The sequence below is a fragment of the Dermochelys coriacea genome, chromosome 14, assembly GCF_009764565.3.
Source record: "Dermochelys coriacea isolate rDerCor1 chromosome 14, rDerCor1.pri.v4, whole genome shotgun sequence".
Taxonomy (NCBI): Eukaryota; Metazoa; Chordata; order Testudines; family Dermochelyidae; genus Dermochelys; species Dermochelys coriacea.
In genome coordinates, this window is record NC_050081.1 from 23,137,219 (window position 1) to 23,152,616 (window position 15,398).

At 42.4% G+C, this 15,398-nt stretch overlaps 1 protein-coding gene across 11 annotated transcripts in view; it reads left to right on the forward strand.

The window, feature by feature from the left end:
* Positions 1–15,398, forward strand: part of STX8 (syntaxin 8) — a 172,761-nt gene that overhangs the window by 48,208 nt on the left and 109,155 nt on the right. The window contains exon 7 of one of the 11 annotated variants that reach the window (XM_043496331.1): positions 7,197–7,293. The exons of the other annotated variants lie outside the window; for them this stretch is intronic. Within the exon in view, the coding sequence (XP_043352266.1) occupies positions 7,197–7,293 (97 nt within the window). The remainder of the gene's footprint in view (positions 1–7,196; positions 7,294–15,398) is intronic. 11 annotated transcript variants of the gene reach the window in all.

A 15,398-nucleotide genomic window follows, 5' to 3' on the forward strand; every position in this document is an offset into this window, starting at 1 on the left:
ATTTTCTGCACGTCCTCTTCTGTTTGTGATATGGAAGAAGAAAAGCATGGAATAGATCAAGTAAGTGGCCTCTGGCCCTTTTGATGAGGTAATAACAGTGCAATAATTTTTGGGGAATGCTTTCAGAAACTCTGAATGCTGTTAGTTTTACCCCTCCTAGAGATGTTATTTTTCAACTGTGGGATATTCACATGACAGTACAGTACTGCAAAAATACATTATTTAAAGTGGACAGAGGGTTATCTGTGTTTCCAGCTAGTGTTTTTATTAGTTAGGAGAATCTTCAAAATGCTGTGGATCACTATATGAATAGCCACTATGTTAATAACTAAAAAGTTCCAAAGGATTTTTTTCTGAAGTAATCGATCTCTTTACTATCTTAATTTAACTTAACGGAGAACACCTTTGCGTAATTGAAAGTTAAGAAATGTTAAGGATCAAATTTCCAAAAAGAAAAAGCTTGGAAATTCAGAGTTAAAGTTTTTATAAACATTAAATTTGCCCATGTACCTACAATCTTGTGCACCATCCATGTGACAGAGACAAATTCTCTACTACTGCAAATACGTGGGCTTCAGTAGAGCTATGCTAACATAGAATTTGGCCCAGAATTATGTCTGTAACTACCACAGTAACTGTCCGTGCTTATCACCTCCCCTTTATCAACAGTAATGGAAAATGTTGTAATTGGAACTTTAACAATGTTGCTGCTGTTGCAAGAATCAGAATAGAATCAAGCTTTATGTCTGTATTGTTGCAGAGCCCATCCAGGTAATAGAACTAATCAGTACCAGAATACAGGCAGTGAATCTGCAAATGGATGGCTCAGGATTGATGATGGGGAATGGGTTCATTTTTGGTCACCAGTTTAGATCCAGGTTTATTAGTCAACAAAGGCTATTACCATTTTCAGGTGCATATGAAATGGATCAGTCATGGGCTACAAGGTCCCAGTTGATACTAATTAAGTGCCAGTCTGACCCTGAGGATTGAATGGGAATTGAGACTGACAAAGATTCTTTGTTGACGCAGCTTGGTAGGACAGTGTGGAGAAAAGTCCCTGCTGTGCCTCTCTTGTAGCCGTTCGGTAGACAAATAGGATGGCAGACTTGAGGGTTGTCGATCCAACACTTTCCATTATAATTAAATCCATTCCTTATAACTGAACCAGTCTTCTGTCTCTTAAAGCTGTAAGGCTACGTATTGCTGAGACGCTTCACTACTATGGTGATGGATGCTGTTGAAACCCCAAATGTAGGAGGAAATGAGTGCTTGATTTTTCATCAATAGGACTTTCAAGGCCTGTAACTAGCCTGGTGCACAATGTAGCATGTGTATGTGTCACAAATGACTCTCAGTCTAGCACATAATTATTATTGACTAGGATCTTAGTAGAGGCCTTAGCTGAGATTAGGGCTGTATGTACACCTTTTCTAAAGATCTTACAGTCTAAATAAGACAAGGTGAAGGGTGGGAGAAAGGAAGTATTATCTGTGGCACAGAGAGATTAAGTGACTTGTCCAAAATCATACAGGAAATTGTGACAGAGGTGAGACTTGAAACCAGACCTGTGTCCCAGTTCCGTATCTTTGCCAAAGGCCCATCCTTCCTTTCTGGTACAGCTATTTCCTCTCTCCCAACAAACAGAGTTACAAACTGACCAGTCAACCACACACCTCATCTGGAACCAGAAGTACAAAATCAGGCAGCAGCAGAGACCAAAAAACCCCAACCAAATACAGTGTAATACTGTGTTAAATGTAAACTATTAAAAAACGGGGGTGAAGGAGCATTTTTCTTCCATATAGTAAAGTTTCAAAGCTGTATTAAGTCAATGTTCAGTTTTTAAACTTTTGAAAGAACAACCGTAACATTTTGTTTTGAGTTATGAACATTTCAGAGTTACGAACAACCTCCATATCTGAGGTGTTCATAACTCAGAGGTTCTACAGTAATTAATCAGAAAGTGGAATTCTGAAGTGGTTTTACATTTCTGAATATTAAGAGCATTATTTTATTGTCAAAACCAATTAGCATTGCATACAGAGAATATGTCTGAGTTCTGAATACTAAAGAATTGTGGTTGGGGGCATTATCTCATTGTTAACATTAGCTTGATAAATAAGGAATGATTTAAGATATTCTTAACTTTTAAAATGTTAACATTCTTGTTTAAATAATATTTGTTTCCTTCATTTAGGGTCTGATCTTGCAAAACACAGAGTTTCTTCTGAAAGGGGTTGAGTTCTCTCAGCTCCCTTTGTCACTGGGATTTGAGAGTGTTCAGGAGCTGCCCAGCACCTTGCAGGATCAGACTTAAAATAATCTCTTGAGAGGCACACGGTTCTAATGTTCAAGTTTAACATAACCATAACCCATAGAGTGACTGACCTCAGGCAGTAATTAATTTTTATCTAGCCTCCCTGCGCTTACAGTCTGAGAGCAGAATTGCCTTCCGTTTAATTGCAGAATCTTTCTGTATCTTAATGCATATTGTTTAATTAGAACTAACCTGATACGGGAGAAAAAATTTACTCCCTGTGTCAGATAATTTTTTGTCCTGAATCATCTCATTAAAAGAATACACAGCCTCAATATAAGAAATGCCAGAATTAAGGTAGCCAGGTCCCCTTGTGCGTATGCATTATGATAGTCTTTAATGACATGGTTGCATTATTTTTTTCCCATAGGATCCCTCCCTCATTCAGTGTTCAGGATGGATGGTGCTTGCTTAAAGAGCAGCTATTTGTGGTATCTGTTTTAGCCTCATTGTTAAATGTGTGGCCCCGTTGCCATATTTATTGCACAGTATGCAAATCCTGATCTGAAGACAGAATTATTAATTTCATACTGTGCTTTTCTATGGCGCTCATCAATTAAATATCTGTTTCCAAAATATTAATAAATTTATATTTCAAGGAACCTCAGCGAGGCAAGGAGGTGGTACTATCCCCATTATACAGAGAAATTAAGATCAGAAGTGTCCACCAATTTTAGGTGCCCAATTTGAGATGCCTGGGACCTGAATTTTTCACGGTATGTAAAGGATTATGTAGCCCATTATGTTCAAAGCACAGCTCCCATTGACTTCAGCTTGCAGCTGTGGGTGTTTGGCACTTCAGCCAGTCAGACCTATGTTTTCAAGGTGGGGACCCAGCGAATGAGGAACACACAAATAGTGACCACCTGTGAAAAGTTTGGTTTAAGTGATGTGCCTAGCAACACATAGGAACTCTGTGGCAGAGGCAGGAAAAGAATCCAGTTCTCCCTGTCACTATGCAACTGTCTTAACCACGAGACCTTCCTTTCTTTTCCTGCAGCCCCGTCCATTCATATTATACACCCCGCCACACACACAATGTGTGGAGTCCATCCTTTTTCTCCTTCAGCATTTTTACTGCTTTATTTAGTGCTTTCAGAAACAGATAACCACCAAAGCACAAACTGGATGAAGATAAAAGCATTACATTTCTGAAGCTTGACTCGGCTGCTCCATACTAATACATGCATACAGGGAATCTGTCTGGCCTCTTGGCAGATTTAGCTTTTTTCCTTGAATAGTTCAAGCTGTAAAATAATTGTTCAACATTTGTCTTCTCAATTATGTGGATTTTTCCATGGTTAGTCAGTCTCTAACTCACCCATCCCATTCTGTGCGGGGGAAGCGGTCTCCCTCCTCCCATCTTAAAGTTGATCAGAAGTACATAAGAAAGACTGGTTGTGTAACATTGTTTTATTTCTTTAAGATCGATAAAGAAGCTCTGAAAGGCAGCTTGAAAGCTGTTCTTCCTCCTTGTTCTTTATATTATAAGCATCAGGCCAGTCAGGTCTTACCTTTAGCTTTGCTGGAGGGCTTATTGGTGGGTGTTAGATATGAATGGCAAGCTTAATCTGCCATTAGTTTTTTAAGAAAAGAGCTTTTTCCCAACTGCTTGTTCAGGTTTTTGAGTAAATTTTTTTTAAATGAAACCAACACCCCCCTGGTTTTTAACAGTGTGAATAAAAAAACTGTAGTGCCACTATCCACCTGGTTATCTCTTTAATGCCAGTCTCCTTATGGGTTTTGATGGACTGATCTGGGTTGATCTGGATCAGCTCAGCAGGATGTAACTTTCTTACTCTTTTCCCAGATAAACTTATTTGGTGGTTCTTTCACTTCTTCACCCCTTCTTGGTGGGATCACCGGGGCATCTTGAAAGGAAAATTCGAAGCACAGGGTAACCCTGAGCTACCTGCCAGATAATTGCAGACTCCCGAGGAATAACATAAACAAACACAATATACAGGTTTCAGAGTGGTAGCCATGTTAGTCTTGCATAATAACAGGTTTCAGAGTAGCAGCCATGTTAGTCTGTATTTGCAAAAAAGAAAAGGAGTACTTGTGGCACCTTAGAGACTAACAAATTTATTTGAGCATAAGCTTTCATGAGCTACAGCTCACTTCATTGGATGCATTCAGTCAAGTGAGCTGTAGCTCACGAAAGCTTATGCTCAAATAAATTTTAGTCTCTAAGGTGCCACAAGTACTCCTTTTCTTTTTTTCCATGTTAGTCTGTATCAGCAAAAACAACGAGGAGTCCTTGTGGCACCTTAGAGACTAACTAATTTCTTTGGGCATAAGCTTTTGTGAGCTAAAAACCCACTTCATCAGATGCATGGAGTGAAAAATACAGTAAGCTGTGTGTGTGTGTGGGTGGGTGGGTGGGTACACACACAGCACATGAAAAGAAAAGATGGGAGTTGTCTTACCAAGTGGGGGGGGTCAGTGCTAACGAGGCCAATTCAATTGACCCCCCCCACTTGGTAAGACAACTCCCATCTTTTTATGTGCTGTGTGTGTGTGTGTGTGTACTGCTTACTGTATTTTTCACTCCATGCATCTGATAAAGTGGGTTTTAGCCCACAAAAGCTTAGAGACTAAAATTTATTTGAGCATAAGGTGCCACAAGGACTCTTCATTGTTTTTACACACAATATAGTCAACAGAGTAATTGTACTGAACAAATAAATATAACAGGGTAATCCAATATTCTCAGGGTCACCAGTGCCCTCCCATGCTGATAGTAGCCATGAATTCCCCACTTGTGAGCTGATATAGCAAGAATAAAATTTTGTGTCCCATTGCTAGGTGTTCTCCAGGGGTGCCCTTGATGGGACAATCTCTTCTTTAGCAACAATTAAACAGTTTAGCTGACTTAGTTCAGCACAGCCCAAAAGACTCACATGTGGGATAAGACGGCAAGTCCCTCCACAGGTTTAATAGACAGTAAGTAATGAAAGCCCTTACCCCCTGGCTCGAGGATGCAATTCAGGGAATTGGGGGTGTGTCTCCCAAGCAATTTATCTGCCTCTCTAGCTACAAGCTGGTGCCCTCACAATTCCGTGAATGATCCTCAGGTTACAGCTGAATCTGGACTCCTCAGAGGGGCTGACAGGTGGCAGGTGTCCCCTTCAGACAGGAATCAGGCTGCTTCTGTTCCTGAGATTTCCCCTCACCATAAAAGGACAGAGGGATCAGGATGCAGATTATAACAGTCCTAAAAAATCCTAACTCCTAATCTCCTACCCTAGAATTTAGATACTATCATTGTAGGCAGGCAGCCATGACCCAGCAAGCATGGCACTTGCCAAGTGGTAACTGATTTATCTAGGGAGCTAAAGATCTACCTCAGTCTGACTGGACAGGGAGATTTACCTGTAAACTGAGAGTTATCTTGAGTAGGGAAAGGACCAAATTTAGGGGTATTGCTTCTGGGCACCCATAGGCCAGTTCTCAGGGGGACCCTGTGTACACCCTGGAACGCACAAGCTCACCAAACAGCAAGTCCTACCCTTTCAGTAACTGGCTGCACACTCTCCTCAGATAACTTCTCTCTTCTCACAGTGCTCCCGGGGAGGGCATCTCACTGGGGACCTTTGTGATAGGTCAGGCTAGCTCTACTTTCCTGACCTTTTTCTTGTTCATCCTTTGACTCTCACCTCACTTTTGCTCAGGCTCCTCCTCTGAGTTGGCCTGTCGCCTGAAATAGTGTCTCTGCTCTCTCCCTCTGGCTTGCTTAGCAGGCTGTGTCTGCCCTTGGCCCCCTAGCATCCAAGGGAGAACATGCCCCTCCCTGAGTTATTGGCACCCAGGGACCCAGGTAAGTGCCGTAGTAAGTACTGTTTCCTGTTAATTTCACTTCGTAGCTAACATCTCGTGTTCCCTAATGCTGCCAGCTCCACAGCCAGCCATAGTCTTCCGGGAAGGGCAGAGGGTCAAGGGGCAGATGAACTGGATTTCTATTGTGTGGGGATTTTTTTTTTTTTTTTACACACGTCCCACTTCTTTTTTTATAGTGTCTGAAAGGGGTCTGAAGAAGCAGAAAGGCACAAACCCAATCTCTCTTCCTATACCGGCCATATTTAAGGAAATTTCACACCTGAATATGACCAGCAATTGAGTTGTATGTCTCAGCTTTTCATAATCTATATATGCAGCAAAATAGCGGTAGGATGCACGTCCTCCGACTTCATAGACTCAGGGTGGCTTTTGTGTGAAAAGCTAGGAAATGACTAAAATAACTAGCCTTTTTGATCATCTCTCTCATAGATGCCTTGATCTCAGGCATCCAGCGTATGCTTCTTGGGCGCAGGCTGTCTAGTGTTTCTCTAAGGGCAGGGAACTGTTGTAGACTGGGTTTCAAATCTTCTCCTGTCTGTCCCACTAACTGGGTCTGATTGATCCTCCAGTGGATTTCCTTTTGAGTCTCACGCCTCTGAGGTGCTCTGATATGGTACGTTAGATGTCATGTTGTCAGTGTTCTTAAATGATTAATATTTATTATATATCCCTTTTCAAGGCTCTGTTTAAAGAGACACTGTTACACAAAAACAACATGGCAGTTTCTTGGGCCTACTTGCTTAAGATAATTTACAAAGAGAAGGGCTATGGAATAAGCTAGGAGAGTTTTTCCCTTATAAAAGTTATATTGCTGTAATGGCGCCCCTCAATCCCCTCTACCTTTTACTTAGGGGACTTGTGCATATGTGGATCCATCTGCTGCCTAGAGGATGAGCCTCATAGCTTACTTAAATATCCATCAGGACTTATGTAATGTTCAGCAATAGGGGAGAGTCAAGACTGGTGGGGGCCATGTGCCATTGTATTGTGGTGATTTCATCAGGTGGGCTTAACAGCCATTTAATGGATTTCACAGAAAGCTTGCAGGAGAGTCAAAGCATAGGTGGTTATAACATAGAAGAAGAAACCCACACTCCTGGTCATTCGATCATCATGAGATGTTACTGGAACCAGTAAGGACATTTTGAAGTCAGTTACCCATTAAGCTGTGTGTCAGTTTGTGAACTGTACCTGTTGGATTCTCCTGTATTTCACACTAACCCTAAGAAAATAGGCAAAGAACTGCAATAAAGTTGTTTTATTTTGTAATAGAAAAGGCCTCAAATCCTATATCCTGGATTATGAGAAGAGCAGTCACTTTATGCTGCTATGCAAGCTTGTGTTCCGGGATTCATACTGCCTGGAAGTTAGAAGGCCTGATTGAGAGGTGTTGAACAGTTCTAGGAGTTGTCTTACTGTGTTTTTTCTTTAAATCTTTGGATTATCTTTTTCTGCAAAAAATGAAAACCTGATATTCAAAGATGTGCACAAACAGCCATTTTACCTTTTGGTTCATATGCATCACTGCTTCCCAAAAGAGCTGTGCCCCTAGTGGTGGGCTGGGGAGGGGGTGAGGTGGTCTATTCAATGAGTTGCGAGTAAGGAGAGAACTGTGTTCAAATGGTTGAACTGCAACCTTGCAGGTGAGTGGCTGGTATATTGGGAATGTTAGCAGAAATATTTTAGTGCCTTTTCTGAGCATAGGTAGATTCTTCAGTTCATTTCCCCTTATCTGCATCACAACAAAATCTGAGTCCAGAATGAAAGTGGCAGGTTACTTTTAATCTAATGGTGAAATAGGGATGGGGTGGGGGTGGGGGAGGTGGAGGGAAGGAAGGAAGAAAAAGAGATTCCTGCTTTTTCAAAGCTCGTCTTCTGTCATCTCCTTAATCACTAATCAAGAGTGTGTAGTTTCTCAAGCATGGTATTGCACAATCCTTTAGAGCAAACAGAAGAGCTGACCATTGTCATTTTTGACTCAAAGCCCCAACGACTATTACTAACATTGGAGACAAGGTAGATGCGGAGGTGGTAGTAGTAGTAATAATAATAATAATTAATAATTTAAAAAAAATTATAATCTTCTGTTGGTGGAAGGTACAGACTTTCAGGCTATACAGAGCTCTTTGAGCTCTGGGGAAGAAAATCAGAGTGAGCTAAATATAGGCTGGGACAGATTGTTAAATAATGCATGTTGTAGGCAGGCACTTGAAATGAAATGGGCAATTGAGGGTTAGAATGTTTTATAAATAAGGGGTTTGAAGTGGGCAATTAAAGGGAGCAGGCAGTGTTGGTGTGTTATAAATTGTTGTAATAAGCCATAAAACTAGCATCTCTGAGTCCATGGTTTTTTGTGTCTAGCAGAGTTACATATTTAAGTTCTCAGGCTCTTGAAGATGTTGTGCCGATTTCCTTTGAGGACGAGTATTGAAAGATCACATACGGAGTGATCACCATGAAAAGTGTTTGTCCCAAGGTGATATGGTGGTTTCTTTTTTTATCATTTTTCTGTGCAAGTTCATTTGAGGATGTAATGATTGTCTGGTTTCACCCACATAGTTGTTGTTGTGGCGGCATTATTAATGTTTTTCTTTTGATTTGTTGAACACTAATAATGTGCTTGGCCACTGTACAAAATATCCAAGAGATACAGTCCCTGTCCCTTGGCCTTATAGTGTAAATGGATGAACAGTGGGCAACAATTTAGGTGGACAAAGCACCGCATGACCTGAAGGTGGATTCTTCACCCAATTTTGCAGCAGTGTTTGAAATGGTAGAGCTACAGAGCTCCACTGATAAGCTTTGTGGGACAAGTGTGTTGCGAGGAGGGTTTTCACAGCCTTCCACACCAGTATTAGGGAGGAAGTTCCAGGGTAGGGCAGCATGAAAGGAGGGTCAAAGAGAAGTGACGTAGTGCAAAAGGAGTTCTTGAGGTGGAAGGTGTGTATTGAGGATCGAGGTCAGTGGGAGGTGGACAGTGGAGAGAGATGCAGGGTACCGTAGAGTTGTGCAGAGCTTGAAATCTACAGGGAAGCATTTAAACTCCCTGGTGTTAGTAGGTTTCAGTGAGACCGCTGATATGGTTCAGACCCGGTTGAGATAGGAACGTCCCTCCAGACTGACGTTCAGACCGTTCCAGCCCATTTCCATCACTGAGCAATTCCCAAAAGCAGAACTATGGCGGCTATGTCAAAAATTGATCCCCTGTAATGTTTACCAATTGCCAGATAGTTAGAATTCTTCCCTGATCCCTTCTACAATAAATAAATGTAACATATGGAAGTACTTTAGTAATCAGCGCCTCACTGGACCAGAAAGCTGAACTAAATGACTTCTTGTAATGTTCCAACCAGAGTGAGAAATAAAGCAGGATAAAATTGGATATTCCACTAACGTCTTATGTATAAACAGAACTCTTCACTGTGCAACATTTGAATAGAGGATATGGCTTTCTTGCTTGTTTAAATAGCACTGCAATAGCTCAGTGGTTGGGGGGAGGGATAGCTCAGTGGTTTGAGTGTTGGCCTGCTAAACCCAGGGTTGTGAATTCAATCCTTGAGGGGGCCATTCAGGGATCTGGGACAAAAGTTGGGGATTGGCCCTGCTTTGAGCAGGGGGTTGGACTAGATAACCTTCTGAGGTCCCTTCCAACCATGATATTTTATGATTCTATGATTAGTAGAGATCTGCTTTCAGAAATAGCCTTGATAATGGCAGGTAATGCTCAGCTAAACTCAGACACTGAAATGGCACCATGAGTAGCAATTTCTAGATTGAGCATCTACAAAATTAATTGTTGCTAGACATCTGTAGAACTAGAGCAGCACTGGGCACAAGTGTTTGCTTAAACTAGATTGTATATTTCAGTTGTAAACATAATTGAGGTTAATGTGACCAGAAAAAAGATACCATGTGTTTCTAAAGTGTTGTAAGTTAAGGTTCTAGAGAGACAACATTGGGGTGATTTTAAAACAAATAACCAAATAATTGTATTAGGATTCTAATTCATTACCCAGTGTTATGACATGGGGATGGATATGTTTATCAAATGAAATAAAAGGCAAATTCAGATAATGAAATACCAATTTGTAATTCATCTGGATGGAGTAAATCTATTATGGACTTTGAATTCTTTTGTGATCACTGATATTGTAAATAGATTTTCCTTCCTAAAAAATATCCATAAAGCCCCATGCACTTAGATGCTTCATTGTGATACCTTGTTGCCTGACTTGTAAGCATATATCCTTTGTATTGCCTTAGAGTCGCAGATGACTGTGGAGGGGGAAAGACGCTAGACTCTTTCCAATAATTTCCTTCTGTTGCCACCCCCACCAGTCAGTGCCACTGGGCATGTTAGTGTAGATAATTCTGCTGGTAGCCTCAGGCATTTTGAGTATAATGTGTTTTTTTTTTTTTATACCGCTTAGGTAGTAGTAAACGCCACAGACAGTATATCAAGGGCTAGTATGGGTCTCTGTTATGCCATAGACAGTGGTGATCCCTTGTTCGGGAAGCAGACAAAATTAAATCATGCCCCTCTGCTCACTCTGCAGAGCATACTCTTGTAGGTAACATTTCTACATGTCACAGTAAAGTAGATGCTCTGTTAGTTCAGATCACGGCATCTTTGTTCAAGCATCAGGGTGGAAACGCATTCTGAAATATAAGTCCTACAGATATGCAGATTGCAGTGTTCTGAAATAGGCTGTAATGCAAGAATGAAACTAAAGATGACAATAACACAAGGCAGCCAGCTATCATTTATCAAGCCAGCTGATGTGTTTCCCTGGGAGCACCTGATGTAAATTTCAGTGCCCCTGATGCATTAGGTAGGCAGCACAGATAGAGAGGCCTGTAGGAAAGTTACTCAACCCTTCCCTTATGGATATGGATATATAAAGTATATTCGCATGAGCCTCCCAGCTTGGGCCGACAGACTTCGGCTACGGGGCTCGCACTAGAGCTCTACAAATAGCTGGACAGCTCGTGCTTTTAGCTTGCTGTTTGGGATGGAGCTCAGGCTCTGAAGTCTAGGGAGGTTGGTGGGCTTCAGAGCCACAGCTCCAGCCTGAGCCACAACTTCAAAGCACGGGCTGTCCAACTATTTTCAAAGCACTAGTGAGAGCCCCACTAGTTTGAGACTGTCAACCTGGGCTGGGAGACTCACTCCAAAATGTTGTGTAGATGCACCCTATCAAACCCTGTTTTCAGTGGCTTAGAACTTTTCCAAACTTGAACTGTTTGGGCTGAAATTTTCCATGCTGGATGCCTGCCTCAGGTTGTGTTTTTTGAAAAGTTGGAGGCATGTTTCAGAACAAGGTTTTGGGAAAAAATACATTGTTTTAACCAGGTTAAATTCTTACCATTTTGTTGAGGTGCCCTGGCATCTCCATGCTTTGGAACAGGGACTTGAAATTGGCTCGGGATGACCCTGCTGCCAGTGAGGTACCTTCTTTTGTCGTCCTCTTCTATGTGTTATCTCCATTACTGGAGGTTTGCAACCATTCTATGTGATTCTCTGCTAATCTGTGTGGATGAATACGCTTTTTAATCCAGCCAGAATACCACGTTGTCCATCTGTCACAGAGTCACCAGCCAGATGCTCTGGGATTGCTCTGTATGAAGCCAGCCAGGACTCTGGTGTAGCATGACTCCCCTCAGGGCATGCTGCCCAAGGCAAGAAGCCTCCTTGTCTACGGCGTTCCTGGGTCTGACCTCTGAGCATCCAGCACCCCTGTTCTCACCGTGCGCTTCCCACAGCAGGTCCACCTGGACGGGATCCCTGGGAAAGCCAGAGGGACTCTGCACCCCAACTCTGCAGTCAGCAGTTACTCTCAGCCAGTGAGTAAAACAGTTGGTTTGTTGGTCAACAGGAACACAGCATAGAACAGATCTTGGGGGAACCCCAGGCCAGACACCCTGGATTCCCCTCCTTTTCAGGTCCACCACAGCAGACTGTCTTGGACCCAGCTGCCTGGCCTCTGACACGCCCATTGCCCCTCCTCTGGTCTTTGTCCTGCTTCCCAGGCAAAGTGTCACCTGGTTGCATCCCCCTCCTGGTTCTCAAGTTACAAAGAGCGCCGTCCGTTGCTTATGTGCAGGCAAGTGGACAGCCTCACCTGCCCCCAAGGGCCTCAGCAAAAGTCAGACACGCATATTCCCACCACCTAGGCATTGGTGCAGTACACAGGGAAACTGAGGTACACACAGTATTAATACAAGACCGTAAGACTCACATATAACAACAAGGGGGGAAACCCCACTTCGTCACGCCATCCAAGATAACTTTTTTCTGCCATGTGTTCTGTCATCAAATTTTCCTTCCAGTGCACGTAAACATGCATTTCCCTCTGAACCCCTTAAAATGTGCCCTGCACATTGACTCTTTCTTTTCATAAGCTCTCTGCCTAGAGAGTTCCAATCATCTCCAATACTTTTTTGTTGATTACATGGTCTATCCATGATGTTTTCATAATTCTTTCATAACACCGTCATTTGAAAGATTGTAGGTTCTTTATTCTTTTATTGTTTGCGTGTACGGTTGTCATAGCTGTAATTTAACTCAAAGCAAATATAAGTTTTTTTTAAGAGTTGGAATATAAACTGATTTATGTTCCCTCTCATCAGGTGTTTTATTCCAGAAAGTGTCTTTCACTCTGGTGCTGACTTCAGTATCCAATCTCCCATCTTCTGTAATGATGCTTCCTAAGTAGCAATAATTTCTTACTTGCTGTCTGGAGGTGTCGTTCACTGGAATCTTGCATATTTCACAGAATCCTTGTGTGCCACCGTAGTTTTCTGTTTTGTCCACATTCAGCTCTAGACTCTATTCTTTGCGATATTAATTTATAAACTCCACTAACTTCATCAGGCCTTCTGAATCTGCCAATAGCAGATTTTTCATCTGCATAGCCTTTCTTCATTCCTGTCAAACTTTGCCCATATTTGGTTACGTTTTGAGCCTTTGAAAATCTCACTTGGGACATGCTCAATAGAGACCTTTTAGAGTTCGACAACTAAATCCTCCAAAGATTTAATCTGTACTGAGTGTGGCCCATCTCAGATCTGCAGAGGCTGAGCAGGTCTTTCCCTGCAATTGCACCTCCCAACTGCTAGGGACCACCCCGGTGCTGGGCACTAGAACGAGAGTGCAAGGACATGCGTGCTCTCTCTCTCCTTCAACACCCCTCTCTTCCCCTCCACTTTTAATGCTCCCCCTGCTGGCAGCCAGGCAGGAAGGAGGAGAAACAAGTAAGCTGCCTGATTGGAATGCAGGGAGGTGAGGCGCCGGAGGGAGGGGAGGGGGTAGCAGAGGGGGATACTGGTATAAAGAATTAAGGGAGGGCCATGGGGCACTAGGATGGGCAACCTTCATTCTGGCATTCCTTAATTTTTTAGTCCTTAACTTTACAAACTTAGCATTGTTTAATGTAGTTGCTTTGTATGTAATTTCAGATAGGCTTGTTACCTATCTTTATTTTTTTGACGGTTACATTTTTCCACGTCTCTCTGTTATCCTGTTTCTATGAAGCAGGGTGTGCGTATCATGTTACTATAATTGGGATTTTAGCCGGTGTTTATTGATAAGATGGTCTTTTGCCAAAGAAAATTAGCAGTATGAATTGAACTCTCAAGTGACTTTCCCAAACTTGATAATTTTAAAAGAATAGAAAATCAGATGGGGGGGGGGGGGTATTTTCTTTTGGCTGAGCTGTGACCGTCTCTGCCCCCTGCCCCTCCAAATGTAATAGTTCATATTAAAATAAGTATTCTACACAGTACTGTTCTGGCTTGCTCAGACCTCCAGTCGCTGTTAGGAGGCAAAGATTGTTTTAGATGGTCTGAGTTTGAGTCAAAGATGAACACTAGGCATGTTGGGCCAGATTCTCCTCTCTTACACTGGTGTAACTGGGTGCACAATGAGATCAATTGTGTTTCTTCCACTGGTTTATGATAGTTTGGTTCATTGTAGTGGGAAGCATATGGTAATGTTTAGCCTTGAATAGAATCTTTTAGCTTATGCACTGTCCTGTTCATGTGTTAAATTGATGCTCTGATTATTTATTGAAATGCCCAAGGGATGCTTTATTTTGACATTCACATTGCTAATGCTTTTGTCAGACAAGGTTATTTGCTCTTAAAGAAGAGCAGTGAAGATCTCCCCACTGCCAAGGTCTTGTATATAATGCACAGTAGCTCCAGAGACTAAGATTAGTTTTTAAAATCTTATTGTGCCAGACCAGAATTAGGGGCTGCAGATTTAAGTTAAAGATTATAAATTAGCATTTTGTTAGATACTCTGTTTCTTTATTTTAGAGAGATGAAGTGGTAAATAGCTGGAACCACTAGCTGAAAGATTATCTGCTAGTGAGAGGTAGATACAAAAGACTAAGGGTATGTCTACACTACGAAATTAGGTCGATTTTGTAGAAGTTGATTTTTAGAAATTGATTTTATACAGTCGATTGTGTATGTCCCCACTAAGTGCATTAAGTTGGCGGAGTGTCCTCAATACCATGGCTAGAATCGACTTATGGAGCGGTGCACTGTGGGTAGCTATCCCACAGTTCCCGCAATCTCTGCTGCCCAGAGTTTAGAATTCTGGGTTAAGCTCCCAATGCCTGATGGGGCAAAAACATTATTGAGGGTGGTTTTGGGTACATGTCGTCAGTCGCCCCTCCTTCCCTCCGTGAAAGCAATGGCAGATAATCGTTTCGCGCCTTTTTTCCTGGGTTACCTGTGCAGACGCCATAGCAAGCATGGAGCCTGCTCAGCTCACCACTGCTGTTGTGAGCATTGTAAACATCTCGTGCGTTATCCTGGAGTATGTGCAGAACCGGGCTAAGAGACGCCAGTACGAGGACGATTGTGATGAGGACATGGACACAGGTGTTCCTGAAAGCACAGGCTATGGCATTTGGGACATCATGGCGGTAGTGGGGCTGGTTGATACAGTGGAATGCCGATTCTGGGGCCCGGCAAACAAGCACAGACAGGTGGGACCGCATAGTGTTTCAGGTATGGGATGATTCACAGTGGCTGCAAAACTTTTGCATGCATAAGGCCACTTTCCTTGAACTTTGTCAGTTGCTTTCCCCCGCCCTGAAGCGCAGGAATACCAAAATGAGAGCTGCCTTGACAGCTGAGAAGCGAGTGGCGATAGCCCTGTGGAAGCTTGCAATGCCTGAGTGCTACCGGTCAGTCGGGAATCAATTTGGAGTGGGCAAGTCTACTG